General features: G+C 40.1%; 1 protein-coding gene across 15 annotated transcripts in view; it reads right to left on the reverse strand.

Annotated features, from left to right (window-relative positions):
• Positions 1–4,702, reverse strand: part of gulp1a (GULP PTB domain containing engulfment adaptor 1a) — a 167,642-nt gene extending 162,940 nt beyond the window's left edge. For 7 of the 15 annotated variants that reach the window (XM_074658097.1, XM_074658087.1, XM_074658077.1 and 4 more), the window contains exon 1: positions 4,562–4,658. In XM_074658097.1, coding sequence (XP_074514198.1) covers positions 4,562–4,643 — 82 coding nt within the window. In that variant the 5' untranslated portion in view covers positions 4,644–4,658. Of the gene's footprint in view, positions 1–4,561 lie in introns of all 15 variants that reach the window. The other 8 variants (XM_074658099.1, XM_074658093.1, XM_074658088.1 and 5 more) reach the window with 5 other exon arrangements.
• Between the last annotated feature and the right edge of the window lie 8,291 nt (positions 4,703–12,993).

Consider the following 12,993-nt stretch of genomic DNA (forward strand, 5'->3'; position numbering starts at 1 on the left):
GCCCTATTGACATTACACACATGCACAATCCATATGGAGGTAGACACACACATACACACACACACACACACACATACACACACAAACACAGCAAATATGAGCAAAACTCTGAAATAGAATAGCTGTGTTTGGGATAGAGCAACTTAACCTACTTCCTCGTTTCTATGTAGCTACTGACAGTGTACGGTGTCCCTATATGTAGCTACTGACAGTGTATGGTGTCCCTATATGTAGCTGCTGACAGTGTATGGTGTCCCTATATGTAGCTACTGACAGTGTATGGTGTCCCTATATGTAGCTACTGACAGTGTATGGTGTCCCTATATGTAGCTACTGACAGTGTATGGTGTCCCTCTATGTAGCTACTGACAGTGTACGGTGTCCCTATATGTAGTTACAGACAGTGTATGGTGTCCCTATATGTAGCTACTGACAGTGTATGGTGTCCCTACAGTATATGTTGTCCCTATATGTAGCTACTGACAGTGTATGGTGTCCCTACAGTATATGTAGTTACTGACAGTGTATGGTGTCCCTACAGTATATGTAGCTACTGACAGTGTATGGTGTCCCTACAGTATATGTAGCTACTGACAGTGTATGGTGTCCCTACAGTATATGTAGCTACTGACAGTGTATGGTGTCCCTCTATGTAGCTACTGACAGTGTATGGTGTCCCTCTATGTAGCTACTGACAGTGTATGGTGTCCCTCTATGTAGCTACTGACAGTGTATGGTGTCCCTACAGTATATGTAGCTACTGGCAGTGTATGGTGTCCCTCTATGTAGCTACTGACAGTGTATGGTGTCCCTCTATGTAGCTACTGACAGTGTATGGTGTCCCTACAGTATATGTAGCTACTGACAGTATATGGTGTCCCTACAGTATATGTAGCTACTGGCAGTGTATGGTGTCCCTACAGTATATGTAGCTACTGACAGTGTGTGTTGTCCCTCTATGTAGCTACTGACAGTATATGTTGTCCCTATATGTAGCTACTGACAGTGTATGGTGTCCCTACAGTATATGTAGCTACTGACAGTGTATGGTGTCCCTACAGTATATGTAGTTACTGACAGTGTATGGTGTCCCTACAGTATATGTAGCTACTGACAGTGTATGGTGTCCCTACAGTATATGTAGTTACTGACAGTGTATGGTGTCCCTACAGTATATGTAGCTACTGACAGTGTATGGTGTCCCTACAGTATATGTAGCTACTGACAGTATATGGTGTCCCTACAGTATATGTAGCTACTGACAGTGTATGTTGTCCCTCTATGTAGCTACTGACAGTGTATGGTGTCCCTACAGTATATGTAGTTACTGACAGTGTATGGTGTCCCTACAGTATATGTTGTCCCTCTATGTAGCTACTGACAGTGTATGGTGTCCCTACAGTATATGTTGTCCCTATATGTAGTTACTGACAGTGTATGGTGTCCCTACAGTATATGTTGTTCCTCTATGTAGCTACTGACAGTGTATGGTGTCCCTACAGTATATGTAGCTACTGACAGTGTATGGTGTCCCTACAGTATATGTAGCTACTGGCAGTGTATGGTGTCCCTCTATGTAGCTACTGACAGTGTATGGTGTCCCTCTATGTAGCTACTGACAGTGTATGGTGTCCCTACAGTATATGTAGCTACTGACAGTATATGGTGTCCCTACAGTATATGTAGCTACTGGCAGTGTATGGTGTCCCTCTATGTAGCTACTGACAGTATATGTTGTCCCTATATGTAGCTACTGACAGTGTATGGTGTCCCTACAGTATATGTAGTTACTGACAGTGTATGATGTCCCTACAGTATATGTAGCTACTGACAGTGTATGGTGTCCCTACAGTATATGTAGCTACTGACAGTGTATGGTGTCCCTATATGTAGTTACTGACAGTGTATGGTGTCCCTACAGTATATGTAGCTACTGACAGTGTATGGTGTCCCTCTATGTAGCTACTGACAGTGTATGGTGTCCCTACAGTATATGTAGCTACTGACAGTGTATGGTGTCCCTATATGTAGTTACTGACAGTGTATGGTGTCCCTATATGTAGTTACTGACAGTGTATGGTGTCCCTACAGTATATGTAGCTACTGACAGTGTATGGTGTCCCTCTATGTAGCTACTGACAGTGTATGGTGTCCCTACAGTATATGTTGTCCCTATATGTAGTTACTGACAGTGTATGGTGTCCCTACAGTATATGTTGTTCCTCTATGTAGCTACTGACAGTGTATGGTGTCCCTACAGTATATGTAGCTACTGACAGTGTATGGTGTCCCTACAGTATATGTAGCTACTGGCAGTGTATGGTGTCCCTCTATGTAGCTACTGACAGTGTATGGTGTCCCTCTATGTAGCTACTGACAGTGTATGGTGTCCCTACAGTATATGTAGCTACTGACAGTATATGGTGTCCCTACAGTATATGTAGCTACTGGCAGTGTATGGTGTCCCTCTATGTAGCTACTGACAGTATATGTTGTCCCTATATGTAGCTACTGACAGTGTATGGTGTCCCTACAGTATATGTAGTTACTGACAGTGTATGATGTCCCTACAGTATATGTAGCTACTGACAGTGTATGGTGTCCCTACAGTATATGTAGCTACTGACAGTGTATGGTGTCCCTATATGTAGTTACTGACAGTGTATGGTGTCCCTACAGTATATGTAGCTACTGACAGTGTATGGTGTCCCTCTATGTAGCTACTGACAGTGTATGGTGTCCCTACAGTATATGTAGCTACTGACAGTGTATGGTGTCCCTATATGTAGTTACTGACAGTGTATGGTGTCCCTATATGTAGTTACTGACAGTGTATGGTGTCCCTACAGTATATGTAGCTACTGACAGTGTATGGTGTCCCTCTATGTAGCTACTGACAGTGTATGGTGTCCCTACAGTATATGTTGTCCCTCTATGTAGCTACTGACAGTTTATGGTGTCCCTACAGTATATGTTGTCCCTATATGTAGCTACTGACAGTGTATGGTGTCCCTACAGTATATGTTGTCCCTCTATGTAGCTACTGACAGTGTATGGTGTCCCTACAGTATATGTAGTTACTGACAGTGTATGGTGTCCCTACAGTATATGTAGCTACTGGCAGTGTATGGTGTCCCTCTATGTAGCTACTGACAGTGTATGTTGTCCCTCTATGTAGCTACTGACAGTGTATGGTGTCCCTACAGTATATGTTGTCCCTATATGTAGTTACTGACAGTGTATGGTGTCCCTACAGTATATGTTGTCCCTCTATGTAGCTACTGACAGTGTATGGTGTCCCTACAGTATATGTTGTCCCTATATGTAGCTACTGACAGTGTATGGTGTCCCTACAGTATATGTTGTCACTCTATGTAGCTACTGACAGTGTATGGTGTCCCTACAGTATATGTAGCTACTGACAGTGTATGGTGTCCCTACAGTATATGTAGCTACTGGCAGTGTATGGTGTCCCTACAGTATATGTAGCTACTGGCAGTGTATGGTGTCCCTATATGTAGCTACTGACAGTGTATGGTGTCCCTACAGTATATGTAGCTACTGGCAGTGTATGGTGTCCCTCTATGTAGCTACTGACAGTGTATGGTGTCCCTACAGTATATGTAGCTACTGGCAGTGTATGGTGTCCCTCTATGTAGCTACTGACAGTGTATGTTGTCCCTCTATGTAGCTACTGACAGTGTATGGTGTACCTACAGTATATGTTGTCCCTATATGTAGTTACTGACAGTGTATGGTGTCCCTACAGTATATGTTGTCCCTATATGTAGTTACTGACAGTGTATGGTGTCCCTACAGTATATGTTGTCCCTCTATGTAGCTACTGACAGTGTATGGTGTCCCTACAGTATATGTAGCTACTGACAGTATATGGTGTCCCTACAGTGTATGGTGTCCTCTACTTCCATCATTAACAACAATGACACACAATATGGACCTACTGCGCCTACAGAGCAGACAGCAGACAGCAGACAGCGCTGGAGGACAGCTAGAGGAACTACAGAACTACAGAACTCCAGGAGCTCCTGTAGCTGTCAGAGGAGGACAAGCCTCGCAGATAGTCACCGGGTTATATTCACCTTGTTTTCACTACCTAGTGTCAACCAGCAGATCTGTACCGGGTTTTGTTCACCGGGTTTTCACTACTTAGTGTGAGCCAGTTCAAAAGGTAGAAAACTGTTGGACAGAGACAGAGAGACGGAGAGACAGAGTGAAAACTCGACGTTAGCAGAGAGTCCACCTTGCACGGACTTGCGCAACAAAGTTTCCCGTTAGCTCAGGAGCGGAGGACACAAGGATAGGACACAAGGACAGGGAGACAAGAGTAGGACAAAAGAGTAGCGACTAAAGACTACATGGACACATGCGCTAAATAGTCCACAGCAACAATGTCCACCTGGAGTTATGACGGCAGACAGCGTCTCACAGAGGGGACGTGTTTCCCCCAGACACTACAGAGCGCTAACTCCGACCAGCAGAGAGGGAAGCTCAGTCCTCACAGACAGACAGGGAGGAAGAGGAGGAGGAAGAGGAGACTTACTGCGAAACAGGAACAAGTCCGAACAGTCCCGTCGAGGTAACAGCAGCCCCCGGTGCTCCGCTCCACAGTCACAGCTCCACATCCAGCAGGCTCTCTCAGTCCTACTCCTCCTCCTCCTCCTCTTCCTCCTCCTCCTCCTCCTCCTCCTCTACAGCTGCTGGACTAGTTTGCTGACGTCAACAAGCCCTCCGTCTCTTTGGTCGCAACTTGAATAAAAGATGTTAAAGGAGGAGAGACGCCAGCGGACAGAATGGAGGAGGCAGCCAGCACATTAGAGACGACCCTTTCACCACAATGGCCATATTCATTGAACAAGAAGCTGCTCCTCAGCTGGGAGAAGGTGAAGAAAGAGTTTGGATTTGCATTCACATTTGGTGAAGTGCTACCTCTCTAAAAAAGTAGTGAAGAAGCAGCCTGTAAAGAGAGGCATGCACATGTTTGAGCTTTCTGCATCAGCTTTTTGACTGTCAAAATATGAAAAACAATATTCACTAAAAGCAAACAGAGTGATACAAATAGACAGCAATTGTGCAGCTGAGCGAGTCATTTAAATTTAAAGCAGCAGTGGGTAGAATTGGAGAAAAGGTGATTAAAAAAGGTACATGTTGAACAGAAAAAAGTGTGATTAATTTGTGATTAACTATATTAATACATATTTATACAGCCCTAGTTTAAGTGTATGCTATATTTAGAATATTTTCACCAATTTACCCCACAGTCAGACAGCCATGTCACATGGGGAACTGAAGTTGGTATCTATACTCTCTTCAAAGCCACCGGACTCCTTTGACAAAAACAGTCATTTGATCCCGTAGAATACGGGAGTTGCTGGTCTACAGCTGCCTCAGTTGGTTAGTTTGTTGTTTGTGACTTTGGTGAATCCGAACTAACACCAAAGTCTCACAATAACATAAACAAATGTAAAGAAACCAATGAAGTCACAAAATAGATCCAATACTGTGCAACATCTGCATTTTTGGAAGTTTTAATTCACCTTTTTGGCTGGAGAAGTAGAACTGCAATACGTAGAATTAGAGCAAAAAGTTATCTTTATAAAACAGTCACTATATCCTGACAATAGTAAAAAAAAACATGTTCCTCTGGTGTCCAACGGTGCTCCGAACAGCATCTGCAAGATTTCACAGACCGGAGGAAACAACCAATCAGAGCCGAGCTGAAGCCTTGCCGTCTCTGAGCAGCTGTCAATTACTCGCGAACTCTGATCAAACGGTCAAACTAGTCAGCGCTGATCAAATATGAATCAATATTCTGTTACTGTAATGTCTATTTCTCTCCTCAGATGTTGTCAGAATCATCTTGTAGTATACTGTTTAGCTGTAAAATGAGAAAGTTTGTGATCAGTTGAGGAAATACCAAGCACCGCCCAACAGCTGGAGCACAGCCAGTAGGAATGCTCAATAGGAACGCTCGCTCTCTGAAATGACCTGTGATTGGCCAAAGTCTCCCGTCACGGGCTAGATGTTCTAAAGCCTGAAAACAGCCATGAGGAGGAGCAGAAGTCTAGTTTTCTCTCAGAACACTTGAACTACAATATGCTGAAAGGTTATTATGGGATTTTTGCTCAATGATGCCAAAAACATTCTGCCTACTACAGGTTTAACACTTGGTGAAGTGCTACATTCTGTAAAGAAAGTTAAGAAGCAGCCTCTTTGCCTGTAAAGAGAGGCATGCACATGCTAGGGGTTTCAGTGGCACAAATAGCAATTGTGCAGCTAGGCTAAAGTAATTGGAATTGAATGTCACAACTAAATCAGGGCTTTATGAGACATAGGCCTACAAGTTATTAGCTATACTAGATATTCATTGCAGATACCTGCAACGTCATTTTGTCTATAGTCAAAAATCGAATTCAAGATATCTGCAATTTTATTTTGACAGGGCAAAACTCTAATTTTAGATATATGTAATAATGTTATGTTATTATTCAATTCAATTCAATTTATTTTTGTATAGCTTCAAATCACAACAGAAGTTATCTCAAGACGCTTTATATATAGAGCAGGTCTTAGACCATACACCATAGTTTAGAGACCCAACAAGATCCACTAAGCGCACTGTGGCCAGGAAAAACTCCCCGATTACTGGGAAGAAACCTGGAGCGGAACCGGGCTCTGGGTGGGAGGCCATCTGCCGAGACCTGCTCGGGGGATAGATAGGTAGAGAGATAGAGAGAGAGAGAGAGAGAGAGAGAGAGAGAAGCAGCCACAATAATAGCCTAGCAGCTCTAATAGCTAATACAAGTAGGACTGATAACACAAAACCAATAGTGGTGGATGGAAAGAGTGATAATACAACTATCGGAATTGATGTCATTGGGTCGTCCTCAGACGGGCTTTCAAGCGGAGCTTCCAGCTATCTCAGTCCACCATACATCTGGCTAGCTCGCCAGCACTGTCCAGCATCTCTCCTCAGTACTTCCATGTATGTTGGTGTGGGACGTCCCTGTGATCGATGCCCGTGCGTTGGTTCCCACAGCATCAGCATGTTTGTTGGGAGTTCTTGATGTCTTTGGCAGTGACCGAGAAGTGTTATTCTCCAGGCTGCCACGTTGTCACTAAGTGTTGGTAATCCCTCGTTAGCATTGGTAGTCCCTCGTTAGCCTTGGTAGTCCCTAGTTAGCCTTGGTAGTCCCTCGTACAGACGAAGTTAATTAATGATGGTAGCAGTTGGTGTCAAGCAGGCAGCGGATGCGGTAGCAGATGCAGCCACAATACCGGGGACATCCAGATCTAGCTGAAACCCCGCACCAAGTGTACCCCTGCTCCAGGTAAAACCTCGCTCCAGGTGTGACCCCGCTCCAGGTATAACCTCGCTCCAGGTGTGATTATGACTAGTTGTAATTCCAGTTTCAGTTATCTACTATTTAATTCTGACTAGTCAGAATTCCAGTTCAAGATACCTTTAATTCCCCTCACTGTTCACCGTTTAAATGAAGAAAGCAGCTGCTAATGACGTATGCATTTTGTTCTTTAAAATGAATGAGGGAACAAGTTATTTTGGAAGAGGCATGACTTTTATCTAACTTTTCTGCTATGCAAGTGGGATGCTCTTGAAGATCTGATGGTGACCTGTAAGCGAGACAACACACACAATAACTGCTCTTATTTCTTTTTTCTCAGCTCATTAAACCACATTCTGTCTGTCTTGCTCTCTGTGAACACCGACTGTGTTGTAATGAAGTCAAACAAACTGTATAGGTGTTCTTATTTTCACATTTCCCTGTTTCTGTTGCCAGACAGTGGAACACGTTCTGTGAATATACAGTATACAACATGTTACAATCAGTCATTCCTAGGCTGCCATCTTACTAAAGGCTTAAACAAGTAAGTGACAGCAGCGATGTGTTTTTTACTTTACTACACCACATACCCCCTGACTGTCATTGGTGAGGCAATCAATGTTGTTGACTGTGGTCAAAAATGGAGGCAAAAAATATTTTTTTTTAAATAAAGCCGGCTTAATGGAGACATATCTGGGTTTTGAAAACTGGAACTGTCAACACGTGACATTACTAAAAATTGAGCAACTGGCATCAGTATAGTATCAGCTTAATGATGGTCATTTATTGCCGCATTTTTATTTATGCTGTCATTATTTATGATGCAAACTTTCCAGATATGTTGAAGTCATTTTTGGGGAGTCCAAGTGCCAAACAAGGTACTGTTGCTGAAGAGCGAGCAGATGAAGCATGGGGCATCTGTATCTGCCTGGTTTAATATCTGCTAGTGACATACCATTAGTGGCATGCCCAGCTCAAACAACACCTACTTCTATTTATATATATACTATATATATATATGTATATATATATATATATATATATATATATATACATATATATATATATATATATATAGTATATATTAGGGCTGTCATTTGCGCTAAATATTTAATTGCTGATTGTTCATGATTAATCGCAATTAATCATGAATTAATCACACATTTGTTATCTCTTAAAATGAACCTTAAAAGGAGATTTGTCAAATATTTAATCCTCTTATCAACATGGGAGTGAACAAATATGCTGCTTTATGCAAATGTATGTGTATATTTATTATTGTGAATCAGTTAACAACACAAAACAATGACAGATATTGATCCAGAAACCCTCACAGGTACTGCATTTAGCATAAAACAATATGCTCCAATCATAACATGGCAAACTGCAGCCCAACAGGCAACAACAGCTGTCAGTGTGTCAGTGTGCTGACTTGACTATGACTTGCCCCAAACTGCATGTGATTATCATAAAGTGGGCATGTCTGTAAAGGGGAGACTCGTGGGTACCCATAGAACCCATTTACATTCACTGATCTGGAGGTCAGAGGTCAAGTGACCCCTTGGAAAATGGACATGACAGTTTTTCCTCTCCAAAATTTAGCCCAAGTTTGGAGCATTATTTAATGTCCTTCATGACCAGCTAGTAGGACATGGTTGGTACCGATGGATTGGTACTGGATGGATTCGTATGTGCCGGTATCTTTACAATTACTTTAAAACTGAATATATATTACTTGATTAATGTCAGAATAAACGGTATAATACTTGAAAACAATATTTGATAAGTCCAGGCCTTGTGGAGAGCAATTACCTACAAGGATTAGTAACACATCACATTACACTGAAATATGAATCCATGTTTTAAGGATTCAAAAGAGAATCAATCTCAAAGTAAATTCCAAATAGGTCAGTCGCTGTATCTGTGATGACAGATACAGCACTTTCAAAGTTAAGGCTCTTGTTTAACGCATTTACAAGAAAATTAAGTTTATTTCATGGCTTCCCAAATCTGGTTTAGATATTTCACAGAGGATTACAGAGCCTGACCTCAAAGGAGCTGGCAGACAGTCGGCTTCAGATCACTTTCCCTCATCTACAGTTTGCTAAAAATGTATCAATATCACAGGAGGATCCCCCCAGTGCTGTCTCAGTATTTACAGTCTGTCCCTCTGACCAACTTCAGAGACTTTTCTGATGACCTTGCAGATACAGTATGTGCCTTGACATCCAGATTTCAGGCTATATGGCCAATAAATGTTTTCCACAATGATGGATTAAACTGTCCATGATGATACATAATATGAATATTTGAATTATATTGTATAGATAACCTTCTTTCTTTAATTAGCATTCCTATCTTGTATATTTTTTCCTGTTAAATCTACCAGCCTTCCTTCAGATGGATTTAATCCCCAGCGATAACACATTCCAATCTCATGGCATTTATATACTAATTTGTTTTGTCAAATAATTTTTCTTGGATACTTAATTGCTGCCTGGATTACGGTCAGTGGCAACATTTTTCCAGTGAGGTTGGATCTGTGCCACAGAGCTCCATTTTTGTCCAAAAACTATTGAAAAACACATTAATCAGCCACACTGTTGCACTCTGTGACATGTTCCTTCATTACCATGAGCATGGGTCTTGTATTATTTTGAGTCAATCCCACAAATCCTGCCTTAACCCTCATCCTATAAACCTATCTATCATATAAGGACTACTGACTGGGGTCCCTGTAAGAAGCAACCATCACAGCAAAATATCAGTGTATCTCTTGTCAAAACCCGATTCGACTGTTAAAAGGGCCATTAAGGGCCGTTATCAGTCGCTATAAGCACCATAGAAATGGGTCATTAGGGGCCTACTACACCTACTATGTTGAGAAAGTGAAACTTAAACATTCTAACATGTTGTAAAACTGAATGAAACGTCACATTTTGATCACAAACAAAAAGGCCTCTTTAGGTTTAGGCAACAGAACTACAATTTCTTTGGGTTTAGGTAACAAAACTACAACTTCTTCAGGTTTAGGCAACAAAACTACAACTTCTTTAGGTTCAGGCAACAAAACTACAATTTCTTTAGGTTTAGGCAATAAAACTACAACTTCTTTACATTTAGGCAACAAAACTACAACTTCTTTAGGTTCAGGCAATAAAACTACAACTTCTTTACATTTAGGCAACAAAACTACAACTTCTTTAGGTTCAGGCAATAAAATTACAACTTCTTTACATTTAGGCAACAAAACTACAACTTCTTTAGGTTCAGGCAACAAAACTACAATTTCTTTAGGTTTAGGCAATAAAACTACAACTTCTTTACGTTTAGGCAACAAAACTACAACTTCTTTAGGTTTAGGCAACAAAACTACAACTTCTTTGGGTTTAGGTAACAAAACTACAACTTCTTTAGGTTTAGGCAACAAAAATACAACTTCTTTAGGTTTAAGCAATAAAACTACAATTTCTTTAGGTTTAGGCAATAAAACTACAACTTCTTTAGGATTAGGCAACAAAACTACAATTTATTTTGGTTTAGGCAATAAAACTATAACTTCTTTACATTAGGCAACAAAACTACAACTTCTTTAGGTTTAGGCAATAAAACTACAACTTATTTACATTTAGGAAACAAAACTACAACTTCTTTAGGTTTAGGCAATAAAACTACAACTTCTTTAGGATTAGGCAACATAACTACAATTTCTTTAGGATTAGGCAACAAAACTTTAATTTCTTTAAGTTTAGGCAACAAAACTATAACTTCTTTGGGTTTAGGTAACAAAACTACAACTTCTTCAGGTTTAGGCAACAAAACTACAACTTATTTAGGTTCAGGCAACAAAACTACAATTTCTTTAGGTTTAGGCAATAAAACTACAACTTCTTTACGTTTAGGCAACAAAACTACAAGTTCTTTAGGTTTAGGCAACAAAACTACAATTTCTTTAGGTTTAGGCAATAAAACTACAACTTCTTTAGGTTTAGGCAACAAAACTACAAATTCTTTAGCTTTAGGCAACAAAACTACAACTTCTTTGGGTTTAGGTAACAAAACTACAACTTCTTTAGGTTTAGGCAACAAAACTACAACTTATTTAGGTTTAGGTAACAAAACTACAACTTCTTTAGGTTTAGGTAACAAAACTGCAAATTCTTTACATTTAGACAACAAAACTACAACTTCTTTACATTTAGACAACAAAACTACAACTTATTTAGGTTTAGTCAATAATTTACAAACTATTTAGGTTTAGGCAAAAAAAAGTTAGGTTTAGGCAACAACACTACAACTTAATTATGTTTAGGCAATCAAAATACAGCTTATTTAGGTTTATGTAACAAAACTACAACTTCTTTGGTTTTAGGTCACAAACCTAGAAAGTCTTTAGATTTAGGCAAAAAAACTACAAATTATTTAGGTTTAGGCAATAAAACTACAATTTATTTAGGTTTAGGCAACAAAATTACAACTTCATTGGGTTGAGGCAACAACATTTCAACTTCTTTAGTTTAAGCAACAGTAGTACAACTTCTTTAGGTTTATGCAAAAAAACCATTTAGGTTTAGGCAATAAAACTACAACTTCTTTGGGTTTAGGCAAAAAAAATACAACTTCTTTAGGTTTAGGCAATAATTTACAACTTCTCTAGGTTCAGGCAAAAAAAAGTTAGGTTTAGGCAACAACACTACAACTTAATTAGGTTTAGGCAAGAAATCTACAACTTGTTAAGGTTTATGCAACAAAGCTATGACTTCTTTAGGTTTAGGTCACAAACCTAGAACTTCTTTAGGTTTAGGCAAAACATACTACAACTCCTTTAGATTTAGGCAATAAAACTACAACTTAATTAGATTTAGGCAATTCAAAAAAAGTTAGGTTTAGGAAATAAAACTACACACTACTTTAACCTTCTTTCATCGATCTACTATGTCAACAGATGATACAACTTAGTAGGTCTAAAAGGCCCCTACTGACCCACATCTATTGGGTTTATAGCAACTGATAACGCCTATTTAATAATCTGACAACAGTCTAATCGGCTGATTAGTTATAAGGTCATCTAAAGAAAAAAGGAAAGTTACAGTTAATTTGCATATTGTGCAAAACGAAAATAGACAGAGCACATGAGGCAATCTGTGTCTGCTGCATCTGTGTCTGTCTCCTTCAAAAGGAGTGACAGAGTGCTCTTACCCCCTTGATAGTGAGTGATACTTTAAATTAGGACAGAAGAAACAAAGCACCGGCACTCACAGACAAAGGGTCTGTTTTGTTTGCTGAAGATGGCTTCTAGCCCAAACACGTTAATTTTTTGCCCACAATATACCAAAAGAGACCCTTTACCTTGCCACCACCGTGCACCCGATACTGTTGGAGATTTGGAGCCGTCCTCACTGTCACTATCCACTGTAACTTTAAATTAGGACCAATGGCAAACATTTTATCCATCTATACTATTGTATTTATTAAAACTGCCTAGACTGCAGTTGGGTGCTTTTGACAGGGGTGCCCTAGGACCCCAATACACTGGTCTTTTAAAAAGCACTAATGAAAACTAGGGCTGTCAATCGATTAAAATATTTAATCGCGATAAATCGCATGATTGTCCAAAGGTAATCGCAATTAT

The sequence above is a fragment of the Sebastes fasciatus genome, chromosome 14, assembly GCF_043250625.1.
Source record: "Sebastes fasciatus isolate fSebFas1 chromosome 14, fSebFas1.pri, whole genome shotgun sequence".
NCBI lineage: Eukaryota > Metazoa > Chordata > Actinopteri > Perciformes > Sebastidae > Sebastes > Sebastes fasciatus.